The 13,045-nt window shown below is 41.9% G+C and overlaps 1 protein-coding gene across 7 annotated transcripts in view; it reads left to right on the top strand.

Moving 5' to 3' along the window:
- RAD51B (RAD51 paralog B) overlaps nt 1-13,045 on the top strand; it is a 428,405-nt gene that overhangs the window by 265,096 nt on the left and 150,264 nt on the right. For all 7 annotated transcript variants that reach the window (XR_008745483.1, XR_008745484.1, XR_008745485.1 and 4 more), the window contains one exon: nt 2,724-2,802. Coding sequence is in view for 4 of the 7 variants with exons in the window: in XM_055793907.1 (XP_055649882.1) it covers nt 2,724-2,802 (79 nt within the window). In the remaining 3 variants the exon portion in view is untranslated. The remainder of the gene's footprint in view (nt 1-2,723; nt 2,803-13,045) is intronic.

Raw genomic sequence — 13,045 nt, forward strand, 5'->3', positions numbered from 1 at the left:
AGTACAAGCACAGCACTGGGAGGGCTGCTGTGGGGCTCAGCCAGAGCCAGTACATCAGTAAGCAAACTTTCAAACTAAAGCAATACCTTTAAATATTCTGAGCTGTTCCTGTTTCACTAAAAGAGAAGCTAATTCTGAGCCTCAGATGTAACAGTGCAGCAGCAGCTTTTCGGAGGAGCCACATGATGTGCTACTGAAAGGATGTGATTTATTATATTTTTTCATTGCTATACTTAGTTATGCACATATTGTAACTGTGTAAAAATGCAGTAACAGAATGTACATAGGGCTGTTTGAATGTCTATCCATTTGCACGTACAACTGTGTCTAGAGCATATATAGGTTAGCCTTTATGTGCATAGTACTGCACAGAATGCCAAAAATGTGACCTTAGATGTCAGATTTATAACTGTTTTACTTTGGGCCTTTCCAGTTAAACATCCAGCTGTTGTGTGAGACTGTAGTTGAGCGTTTGCAGTTTTTCCACCCCATCCTCTTGCTCGTGTTCTCAGAGCTGAGGGGGTGTGCGAAGCACCAGGAGCTACTCTGCCTTCCTCCTGGCAGAGTCCCCCTTCTGCCACATCTGTGGGAAGTGCTGGCTCTGGGGATAATTATGGGCAAGGGAATTCAGGTTTGTCAAGGTGTGTCACGGACATGGGATGTGACGTGCCCCTCCTTTCTCCAGAAGTTAGTTCCAGAGAGAATGGTAATTAACATGGAAGAGGGGAAAGTGCTACCACAGCAGTTTTCCTATTTGGAGTAGTTCAGAAAGGTTGTATTGCATCCTGAGGTGGTTTTGCCAGCTTCGTATGAGTGAAAGGAAAACATTGACATTTGGACTGGTCTGATGTTCTTTGGCTGTATTTGTGGTCTTTATGTGCCTGCCTTAATCTTTTACTGTCTGAAGAAGAAGAAGGGAGACTACGTTTGGTTTAAATTCCAAAAACCGTAAAAATGTCAGGTAGCTGTGCATCATAATGGTTGTGTTTGAAGAACCAGATATGAGGATTTTGTTTCTTTAGCCTGTATCAGAATCAGATGAGGAGAAGCTGCAAGCCATCTAAGCGTGGTCCTGCCTGCAGACTACTTACAACTACAAATGAAACCTACCTACTAAACAGACACCTTTAGCATTTAAGGTGCTACAGGAAAGCCACACGAGCCTTTATTCTGCAGCAGAATTTGCTGCCAAGTCATCTGGTTACATAAGGACACCGCAGAGCTCAAAATTCTAGTGCTTGATATTGTTAATCTTCAACTTAGGAATCAATGTCCCAGTCCTGTATATCGATGAAGCTATTCAATACTGTCCTGACTTTTCAGTGAAATGTGAGCTGTTTTGGTGAGCGTGAACTTCCTCGTTTTTCTGTAGTCTCTCTTGGCTTTTATAAAACCTGCTCACTGTTTCCCTGCTGGTTGTTAGGCACCGCCAACCGAAATTCATATGCAGTGACCCTTAAAGAGTGCTTGAATGTTTGGCAGAACTAGGGCATGACCTTTGGAAATAATGGGGTTTTTTTACTCCATTTGAAATCGGCAGGACCTGTTGTGCCCCACACCTCTAAATATAAGATTGCTACTGTCTGTGGTTCTAAGAAATCTGCATTTAGATGTGTCTGACAGAGGGGCTGCCTGTCTTGGGCTGAGAGGGTGCAGTATCTGTCAGGGTTTTGGACACTGAGGCGCCAAGGTGTGTGACGTTTCCACAGCAGGCTGCTAGGCAGGGCTCACGGACTGGTGAGGTGAAATCGGTGCATTGAAGGAAAGGAAGCCGGCATCCCTGCTTCGTGTCCTGAGCAGTTACTGCTCGGGCCCTGCAGTGCTGCTCTGCGTGGAGCAGATCCCCGCAGAGGGTCAGCACGGGCTGAGGGGGCACCACCTGCCCAGACCGAGTCCTTAGGGGCCGGGAGGGCAGGAGGACTCTTGCAGGATGCACAGCTGCCACTGAAAGGGCTGGTTTCCAGTTCCCAGCCTTCCCTAGCTGTTGAAGAAATGAGCGGAGAAACATGTTTCAGCTCTGTTCAGCAGCCCTGTGCCGGAGGCAGAGCAGCAGCACAGTCTCTGCTGTCAGTATCTTCTGCAGGGCCCACATGGGGACCGTTAGATTAGTGTTTATGTGCTGTACACCTCAAGGAAATTCCAGTTCATATGTTCATACTCCAAGGAAAAGACCCTTGAATAAAGCTTGACTCAGTCACTACTCCTTTTGCAAAAAAGGACATCCAGGTGCTTCCATGGCACGTTACCGTCCCTGGTGTGGTGGTGGACCACGCTGCTTCCAGGGGCTGGAGGAAGACAACGGGTGGAGTTCTTGGAGAAGCTGAGGGGGCGTATGTGTGGAATGGCTAATGGCAATTAAAATTGTGTTACACAGTGACAGTTGCAGTTGTGCTCAAAATTGTCTCTATCTGAGTGCAACTGCCTGAACCAGCAGGAACGATTAAGCTTAATAGGATGCCAGTAAGACAAGCAAAACTTGCTGCTTTCATGACAGTGTTTTTTTAGGACCTATGCTCCTTTTAAAAATGCAGCAGGATCTATACATGTGCATGAGAAGACCTCTACTTAGAAGTGACAGGGCTAGAACAATAACTACCTTGTTATTTGTGCAATATGCTTTACTACTTCTGGAAGTTAAGTCCAGTGGGATTATTCTACGGATTTGAGTTCTGATCAGTATGTTATGAAGATGAGTACTTATATATTACTTGTTTGTTTTGCAGCTTCTGGTTGCTAAATCCCCTGTTGCTCCATTCTCCGCTTTTCTCTACAACATTGAGAAATCAGGCTTGGTTCTGCAAGGTAAGACCAGAGCATTGACTGCTTTGCCTTTTTAGTTAGTATTTTAAGCAGGCTGAATGTAGGTAACAGCAACTATTGTTGAAAATGGTGCTGTTTGTGCCTAATTAAAAACCCACACATTTAAACAGTCTGGTTAACAAAGGCAGTCCTTCTGCTGCGTTCACTGTTTTGTCTTGGATTGTACTACATTAGTTTTTTCATATTCCCCTGGATCTAAGAATGGGCTCTGAAATTATTAACCGAGGCTCCCTGTTTTCCTTCAAGGTAAAGTAGAATGGTTCTGGCAACATTGCTCCTGTGGGATAGGTTTCTCTGGGAGAAGCATACCCATCTATCATTAATAACCTGCTCTAATAAATGGTTCTTCTTTAGCAAATGGCTTGACAACAATAAAAATACAGGAAATTAATATCTGTTCTCTATTTTTGTGATAATTTTATTGCTAATTCCCCATGGTCTTAAATAATCCTCAGATTCTCTAGGAGATGAGGTAGTATACTGAAAAGCTGGATATTACTACCATGATGGCAGGGAACTAGGGTTCCTTGTGGCCATGTCCTAAATCATGTACTTTCAGACCACAGCAAAAAGGGAACTTCAGCTCTTCCTTTCTTTCCCCATTTATCCCAACAAATCTTCCTTTAATGTCCTTACTTTTGGGCAGACATTCATAGATCAATTTGGTTGAGTTACTGTCTGTTGATACACACCTGGCTCCTGATCGCTGCATCAGTTTAGCAGACTAAATAAAACTAGTTAGTGCCTGTCACTTTTTGTTCAAAAGGTATACTCTGATACGCAGCCATGGCATTAAGACGAGTGAGTATAGCTATTTCACAGGTTCCAGTGATTGAGAATCACTGATCCCATACAGCACTATGAACATTTTAAGGTATGTGAACAATTCTCTTCCGATTGCCCATTTCTCACCTTCAAACAGGCTGTACCAGACCAACGACATACTTACATTTACTAATGACTAAATACACTTACATCTCTAATGATACACAATGTAGGAAAAAAAATAAAAAACAAACCAAAAATGTTTTATCATACATTTTTTCTTCCATTTGATACAGCTCCATAATGATAACGTGGGGTTCCATCTGCTGTTTCCTAAGCCTTTGAATATTATACCCCGTGTATTCTTGATAGCATTTTGGGCATTTGATCTGCTTTATTTGGTAAAAGTAATTTTTAAAAGGCTACAGAAACTAGAAACTATTTTTATTAGTTTAAACTCAGATGACTTGCAAGAGTTGGTCTAGACATATTTTAGTTCAGTATAGGGCAAAAGGCAAGCTACTTCTCTATCTTGAATGTCTTCTGAGTTGCAGAGATGTTTCTGGTCATTACAAAAAAAGGCAGACAATTTCCTGCTCTGTCCTTAGGCACTAATGTAGTAAAACTTTGGGAAAGATTTCCTATTTCAGAAATGGGAAGCATTTATTCAGAGAGAATCTTTATTTGTTTAGGTTCTTTTCTGTGAGCCAGGAATACAGCTTTCCAAGGAGTGAACCTACCTTTAAGGAACAAATGGGCCTGGTAACACATAATGATGATGGTGCAGGACTCTCTGATAGAAGCATAGCACTGTATTATGAGTATGACAGTTGCCTTTTTCCCTGTATCCTTATGTTTCTGGAGTACACATTTAAAACATTATTCACAATTTTTCTAAAAATGGATGAGATACCAGTTTGAATTTCTCTAAGTAAATGCTGTTTCAATATCAGGCGTTCTTAGTATATTTTGGAAGGCAACTTGAAGCTCTTCCTCGTGTAAGCCTTTTCTTACTTTCTAACTACACCATTATGTTTCCCCTGGTGATGTGCCCCAGACTACTTTTAGACACTTGTAAGCACTTAACACGCAAGCCATCTTTCTGAGTTGTACAAAGTAAATATTGCATGTTCTCATCCCACACTCCAGTGATCATTATTTCTGTGGAAAGAGGAAGCAAACAAATCACCTGGAAATGGCTGTTTTGGATAAGATGCAGAAAGTGGCACCAGGCTGCCTCATGCAAGAGGGGCTAGAGTTTTTATGAGAGTTGTAGCTGGTGCTTCTTTCCAAAGTGAAGCTGGATGTAAGGTAAGAAGATGTCAGTAAGGCAACCAGCCGTAGGTCAGACGGTGAGGGAATGTCCCTGCATTGCTGCTTGAGGGACATCATATAGCACTAACAAGTCGGATCTGTCCCACAGCCGGATTGCAAAAGCAGCTTTCCCATTCAAGCTTTGTTGTTTAATTCAGTTGGTGTCAGGAGGTGAGCACGTTCAGGGTGGCTGATGGGAACAAGTGGATGGGTGTGGGAACTGGCGAGAAGCAGCAGCTGGCTAAAGTGCCCAGGATTCTTTCTTTTTACTCAGGGGGTCCCATCCCAGGACCGTTAACCAATAGGCCATAAACAAATTGATATCGGAAAATGTGGCTGGAAACTCCTTGATTAGCAAGGGTGAATGGGGAATGAAAGACAAGTGAAAGTGTGATTTAACAGTTCCACAAGCAATTTCCATTGCCACCTCTGAGGGATTAGGATGTGTGGAATAGGTTAAAAATGAGGAGGAGCTCCCCCCCTTTTGTTCTGTGGGCCAGAGGATAATAAAACGGCAGGAGAGGCAGTGTGGCTAGTTAGGGATTTCACAGGCTGCTATTTGATGCAGTTTAAGGAGCCCTTCTGCTATTGTTGCAGTTAAAATGGGAAGCGGAACTGTTCTCCATTTGCAAAAAATCTCCAGCGTCCTCAGGAAGAGGGCTGAGAGCAAAAGGCTATTAAGATGGTAATGCTGCCCCATTTGGAGGAGTGTATCAAAATCCTCTTTGTCAATGTAAATCGCTGCTCTGTTTCCCTGGTATCTTTACATCTCATGGCCTCAGTGCAAGCACAGAAGTGTTCGGAGGAGACCCTAGTGAAGGCAGAACTGCTTCTCTTTTATTGTCAAAGGAAGGCCCAAGGGTGCCACAGAGAAAATTCTCCGCTTTTATAAACTTGAATTGTTCAGGGATGAAAATAATCCATTTATTCACTTACTCTTTTATTTCCACTTGCAGACTAGAGAAATGAAATTTGATGATTGGAAAGCAAGATTGGCCAGTCAGAGATTTAGCAAGGGAAGTCAGTCTTCAGTCTCCTCCTTTCTTTGCTTCAGCATGCTCCATGCTGTGGAGGGGGTAGAATGCAAACCCAAAAAAAGCCTCAGTTGCCTTTACATTGCAATACAATGTCATGTAATGTACTGCCATGCTGTACAGTGGGACTCTGTGATAAACCTGACTTGTGAGTACAAAATCCAGTCTGACAGCAGATCTCTGTTTTGTAGAGATCTTAAACGGAGAGGCAGAAGCCTGTATCTAAGCACCGCAAAATCTGGGAGTTTTACTGTCTGTTTGTGTATTCTGTTTAAGGACTTGCTCTTGCTTCTCTCATTCAATATAGTAGTTAAAGTGAATGAAGTGATACTGTTAAAAAGATGAACAACAGTAAAAAAGTCCAGAACTACTTGATTGAAGGTGCAAGTCACAAGATTATTTTTCTCATTGACATTGATATAATTTCTGGTTTGGATTGGAAATTATTAGCTGGTAATTCTGTCCCTGGTGTATCAATTAGAACAGATTCTGGGCTGTTCTTGCCTAGCAGTTTCATTGAAGCTGAATGTAGCACATACTGGATTAGGTCAGCTGAACTAGAAGATGCCACTTAGCCATGCACACACATATGCAAAAAGAACATAGGCTAAATAACCTGATGTCAGTTTTAAGCTGTATTCTGTGGTCAACTGTCAATGTCTAGCTTTAGAAGCAGCAGCATTCTGGGGCATAAATACGAGCTAGCAACAGAGCCTAGCTAATAGCAACTGGTAGCTCAGCTGTTTGTGAAAGTAAGTTTCATTCCATCTCACCTAAGTAAATGCCAAGAGGATGGTGCTGCAAAGAAGACAGGGATCATGGTGGCTGGTTGCCAACTGGGGAGTCTGTTGGGACTTTTTGCTGAATGCTTTAACCAAGTGATTAACGTTGCTCTTCACTGAAAGAGCTCAGAAGCACTGAAAACATAAGGCAAGTAATACTAGTGAGCTAGGACTTGTTTCTGAGTAATGATTTATTTTCAATTTCATAGAGTTTAAGGATGGGTGGAATCAGCAGTTCATCCAAACTGACCTCCCATATATCATACATGTTTTCTTCAAGTACTTGATAACTTACGTTACTCTGAATCATGTCTTCTAGAAAGGCATTCACTTTTATTCGAAGGCGTCAAGAAATGTGAGTTCCTGGTTTGGCTTGACAGTGTTTTCAAGTTTTAGCTACCTTGATGCTAAATATTTGTTCTGTATTTCAGATTAGAATTTGCCTGTCTTCAGCTTTTGACCTCAGTTCTTGTCATGACCTTCAGTGCTAAACAAAGCACTGTTGCTATTAAATGGTTGCCGTTTTGCATGAGTGTACTTGACATTAAGATTTATCCTGCTATGTTTTATTCTTCCTTTTGGAAGAAAGTTATAATTAGCTGCAGGTTTAACCTCAGAACTTTTGTCTCATGCTGACTGGCTCCCCTCACTACCCAAGAAAAGGGCAGTATACCTTGTGCTGCTAAAGAGAAGAGTTTGATTTTTGTGCCAGCAGAACTGGATGCTCAGTTAATTGATCAATCCACCAGTTCTCCTGCCCTCTTTTCCACTGCACCCATGTCTGTGTGCACGCAACCACGCTTACCTTACCTGTGATGTCTTATTGAGGCAGGTAACTTCTGATAAGTAGAAACAAAAGATATGTGGCCCTCAGAAGAGAATGTCTTAAAGTTTCACTGTACTAAGAGGGAAGAGCTAAATCTAGGGAAACCTGTGTACATTATATTTCATTTGTCATTAATGTAATAAAAGAGGCTTATTTGATCTCAAAATAATATAGGGCCTGGGTTTGTAGTGCAGCATGGCAAACTATCTCTGAAGTGCTATAACTAATTTATATGGCTGAAGCAAGTGAAAAGTGCCTCATTTTATTTTGTAAAGAAATGAGTAGTGAGGTAGAAAGGGAATTCTCAAAGAAAGGGCAGCATTATTTGTATTGTATTGTGTGAGTTTGAACAGTGCGAGACAATGATTTACTACATCAAAAGCTTTTATTCAATTGAAGAACTGTAACTATAAAGTGAGCTTTGTCTGGAGCAACATGGATATAATCTGTAAAATGAAGCAGGGTTGTACTTGATGTGTGAATGGATGGAAGACAGATTAATGGGAATAAAGTTGTGCATTTCTATTGAGATGGTAACAGATTTGCAGTGCCACTGGTGATTTCCAGCCCTGTTGGAGGGGTAAAGATGAACTGATCATTGTTAGGATCTCTGTGGGGTGGAACCGTTTTTGCTGTATTCCCCACAGGACACTGAAAGCCTCATGCTATTTCTAACAGGTTTGTAATAATGAGAGCAAAAAAGCACGATTGGTTTGTAGGCTAGGTCTATCCTGGGAGTAAGGAATGTGAAAAAAGTAAGACTCCCATCATCCCATGCCAGAAAAGTCACAGCTGACATCAACAAAAATGTCCTTTTGTCCAACCAGTTCATGGCATTTTGAGGAATGGGTTACTAAACCTGACCCAGGAATGGTATTTGCTTGGGTGAGGGTGTACTCACTAGGTGGTTTTGTGGGAGTTGCTCTACTGCTCTGCAGCAGCGTTGGCAAAGCCTTGCTGGTGTAATCAGACTCCATGGCTGCCAAATAAAGGAGCCCAGAGAAACAAAGTACAGATGCAAAACCAAATAAAAATGGTAATGAGGAGAGATAGAGGGAGAATATTTTAATTGTGAACGGAGACTAGAGGCATCTTGGGTTTACATCCAGTAGAAACAAAATAAACTGTCATGTCAATAAAAATAAATGCTTCTGTCTGAAAACATGATCTTTCTAGTGGTATAGTAGGCAACAGATTGGTAAAGTTTCTGGCCACGCTTTTTGCTGTGAGCTTAACTTGTGGGAGTATATTATGCTGGATAAATCCAGTTTTGCACAAAGTATTGAATTACCTGCTTATTTCTGAACGCATATGTAGAGACACTAAAGATACAGTACTGCTTTCTTGCACTGAAAGCCAAACATGTCCATGAATGCTTTGGTAGATTGCAACTGAATGCCAGCATTTATTTTTTCTTAAGTTTTACTAAATGTAGTATGAAAAAAACTTAGTGCAGGCGGTGTGCCAAGTCTGTTCTCATTACATAAGTGTGAATCAAAACTATTTTTTTTTAATCTAGTATTGTTAAAACAATGAGCTGAAGAGTAAAAGTCCGTATTTGCAAAGATATTTCCCTCTTTTTGAGGCTGGCATAGACTTCCTGGGACAAAATGGTCTCACTTCAGAGAAATCCTCTCCTTACCAGAGTCTCTGTAATGAATTCCTGATCAAAGTGGGCTTCTCCCCTGTGTTTTCAGCACAGTGCTAAAGCAAATGGCCTTTTTTCCAAAAGGCTTTTAACATAAAGAGTGAAGTTGTCTGTTGATTTGAGGTGGTATCTGTGATTTATGACAGTATATCATTCTGGGAACTAAATGTTGTCATAGAAGACCAGGACTCTATTAGGAGTTGCATGGATTTAATGTAGGTGACATTACATTTTTCAAGTTGCAGATCTGGAGAATAAGGTCAAGTGTACCTAAAATGGACTTAATGTTCTTCAGTGAACACATTCATGAGTAGGACCAAAAAAATGTCTGTCCAGAACATGTTTTTCAGACAGAATAAAGTCTCATGCTTTTGTGTGCAGCTTATGAAAGGCAACAATTAAGTCACACTGTGATTTATCCCTTTCTCACATAGGCACAAGTAGACTTTTGCTATCCTCAAAGGTTATGTCTGTTGTGGCTTCACCACTAGCATGTTTAGTAAAGCCATCACTATTGGCATTTTATCTTGTAAGACGACAATTAACAATGAGCTTAGCCTTTGTAGCACACGCAATTTAGCTATAGGACCTTTATATATTCTCCATGTTAAGATCTTGTAAAATCTCTGAGCATATAACCAGGCTGCCAAAGAGAAATGCTGGATGCTTTATTGTTCCTTGTGCTGGGTAGGTGAGAGTGGTTCAGAGATCCAAGAGTTAGCTACAGTCTAAACCTGGAAGTCTCCAGAATGCAATCCTATGTAGATAAGCACATTTGAATAGCACTTCATCTAAACTAGAAAACTTTGCCTAGGGCTGGGGTGGGGGGTGGGGCGTGGGAGCATAATAGCAGAGGATTAACACTTTGCAAATAGGGTTCTCACTGCTTTGGCCCCAGTGCTGTTTTTCTTTGAAACTTTCTGTATGATTCCAGAATTAACACACCTAGAACAACCTCAGGTATCTCTGCATCTGATGTGTAGACTTGCCCTGTCTTTAAAGCGGGACTAACCACAAACATAAATGATCTTATCATATAAGTTTAAATCTGTCTTGATAAGATGTAACAGGAATATGTAGCACTTTCATAGAAACAGACACACATGTGATAAACCCTCCCAACAAACAGGTTTTTGCTTCAAAAGGTTTTCCTCGTTACAGTCATTCCCTAAATTTAATAACTTTGGGTTGTTACTGTATTTTCTGTAATGTTCATTTGAACTTTTAACATAGCGTTAATGATTGTTGTAGCACTTCTCATTCTGTGTGTTCTAATGAAACCAGAATCTGGTTCTTTGACATTCAGTTCTGTGAAGACCCCTGAAAAATTTGTGACATTGAATTTCAGGGCCAAATTGAGTTAACCAAGGGCTACAGAGATGAGAGAGGCAACAACTTTAGCCAACGGTTTGTTAGAGCATGGTGTACCAACCCCAGCTGTTCCTTGGTTTGCCACCTGAATAATCCTAGAGCGTCTGCCTTAGGGCTCAACTGAGGGAAGGCAGTGCACGCATGACTGCATGGGTGAAGAGGAAGCACAGGCAGATGATGCTACAATTAACAGTTCAACAAGAGATGTCGTTGTTGGAAAGATTTTACTTTATTGTCCACTGATTCTCATTTTCATTTAAACTTCTTAGCTTTTCCATTACAGAAACAATCTTCCATATAGTCCAGTGCCCTGTGAAGGTGCGCTCTCCAAAAGCAGAAGGAGAGATGTGAAGAGTGGTATTTCTAGAAAATGTTGTGGGACTATTAAGAGTACTATCAAGCAGTTTGCAGTGGAGTGATTTCTCAGAGTGCTGTGTGCTGTTGTGGAGACCTCAGCGTGAAGATGTTTTGAGTGAGTTTAGGGATGAGACTTTTTTGCTTAGTAGCATATAGAAGACATCACATTCTTCCTTCAGGCTGCATGTGTTTGATGAAGGACTTCAGTCTTGAGGTATGTTGGGTGGGAACTGCACATTACACCTTTTACTTTCTTGATGCTGTTTTTGTGCTGCAAGTGAATTACCCAGGACAAGGTACTGGGCAGCCAGGCACATCCATTCCAGCTGCAAGTCTGTAGACTGTATCCTGTCTGCCATGGCCGTTTGCTGAAGTTCACAGAGGAGCAGAACATCCTGTTTGCTTAGTTTTCTTTTGTCTGCCTTGTACCAGCACAGGGAGAGTATTCCTATATATCTTTTCTTTTCTGCTCTGAAACTGGATCACAGTACTCACGATTGTGTTCAATAGCTGGAAATGCTGAGGATATCCGATTGCTGAGGTCTCTTATTTTAAACACCACATGCCAGGAAAAGTATGTGGGATCCCACCAGCTTAGCACTGGAGGGTGCAGGAATCATCAACAGGAAAACCAAACAAAACATGAAGTGAAATTCATTTGAAAAGGGAAGGGACTCATATACCACCCATCAGCAGTGTTTAAACTCTTCGTATCCACACAATAGGCCTTTTATTTTCCTTCAGTTCTTCTCAATATGCAAACTATCCTAAATTGATTTTTAGAGCTGCAGCTGTCACTAAAGTCAGTGGGAACTTACTACCTTTGAAAATCAAGCCAATGTATTCTAATGTGGTAGCAAAAGCTAAAACCGCTAAATTAGGGTGGTTAAAGCATAACTCTGATACTTCTGTAATGTGATCCCAGCCACCTTCATCTCTGATACAGAGGCAAGGCCTCATGCTGCGCACACCAGAGCTCAAAGGTATGTTGTTTCTTCTTTGCCTTTCAGCCCTCTTTTCCTTACAACTTTGTGGTCTGGCTTCATCGCTGCAGGCCTTCCAGCTGAATAATACTGACTAGGACTCTATTAACAGAGCTAACTTTTATTCATCCGGAATACTTTCTTTTCCTTGAGAAAGAGATTTCCTCCCTCTTTTTCTCTCGAATGTGCATTAAGCTGCACTGGGGAATGAGTGGTCACACAGCTGACACGTAGCCTTCACCTACTGTAACGGCAGCCAGGGGAGCAGCCACCTGAGGCACTGTTTATTTTCATTTGGAAGATTTGTCATGCCCTAGGAAAGGTTCTTAAGCAGTGGCCAGAAGTCAGAGCAAGGCCCGATTTCTCCGGTGTAGAATGAACTAAATTCCACTGTCACATCTGAACACAAGGGGAGAAAGTCATCCCTCCAGCTAGTCTCAGCTCCCTGGGCTTAGGAAGGACATGTTACTGCTGCATCCCTCAAGGGCACAGGAAACGTCAGCACACAAACTGAATCTGCAAACTTAGGTCCTGTTCTGGCGGAGGGGGTAAATGGGAGTTTAAAAGGGAGCTGGCCCACCTGAGGGCTGGTGGTTGACAGCGTGGCACTGATTGAGGCCAGCTTGCCTCACAGTTCAAGAGTGTGTCTTTTGTGGACAGACCTTTCCAGAAAAAGAGCCTTGGCTCAGGATGAAGCTGTCTGCCCCCATTTGCTCCCCTTCCCAGTCACCACTGGAACAACTGCGTCCACTGACACCTATTTTCAGTATAGCTTCTTGACTATGCCTGGGTTGATGATCCAGAGAGGACTGTGCAATTGTCATCATATTTGTTCACCTGTCCTTCCTGTAATGTGAAAAGTGAGTGATAATTTAGTAACTTGTCCAAAACAATTACTTGTCCGAGAAGAGTCAAAGTCTGCAGGAATGCACAAGTGATAAGTCTGTGGTAAATTGGGTTTGCCACCTGTCAGTTATGGATCAGAGGGTATGGATTTTGCTGAATGACTAAAGGCCTTTTTGTCTATAAAGTAGGAGAATGTGACAGGGAGGGGTCTGCTGCTGCTGTCGATTTCAGGAAGTGTGATCAGATGTCTAGATGTTTTCAAATAAAACCTGTTCCAAGCCTAGACTATGTTCCTCATG

This window comes from Falco peregrinus, chromosome 1, assembly GCF_023634155.1.
Source record: "Falco peregrinus isolate bFalPer1 chromosome 1, bFalPer1.pri, whole genome shotgun sequence".
NCBI classification, from domain to species: Eukaryota; Metazoa; Chordata; class Aves; order Falconiformes; family Falconidae; genus Falco; species Falco peregrinus.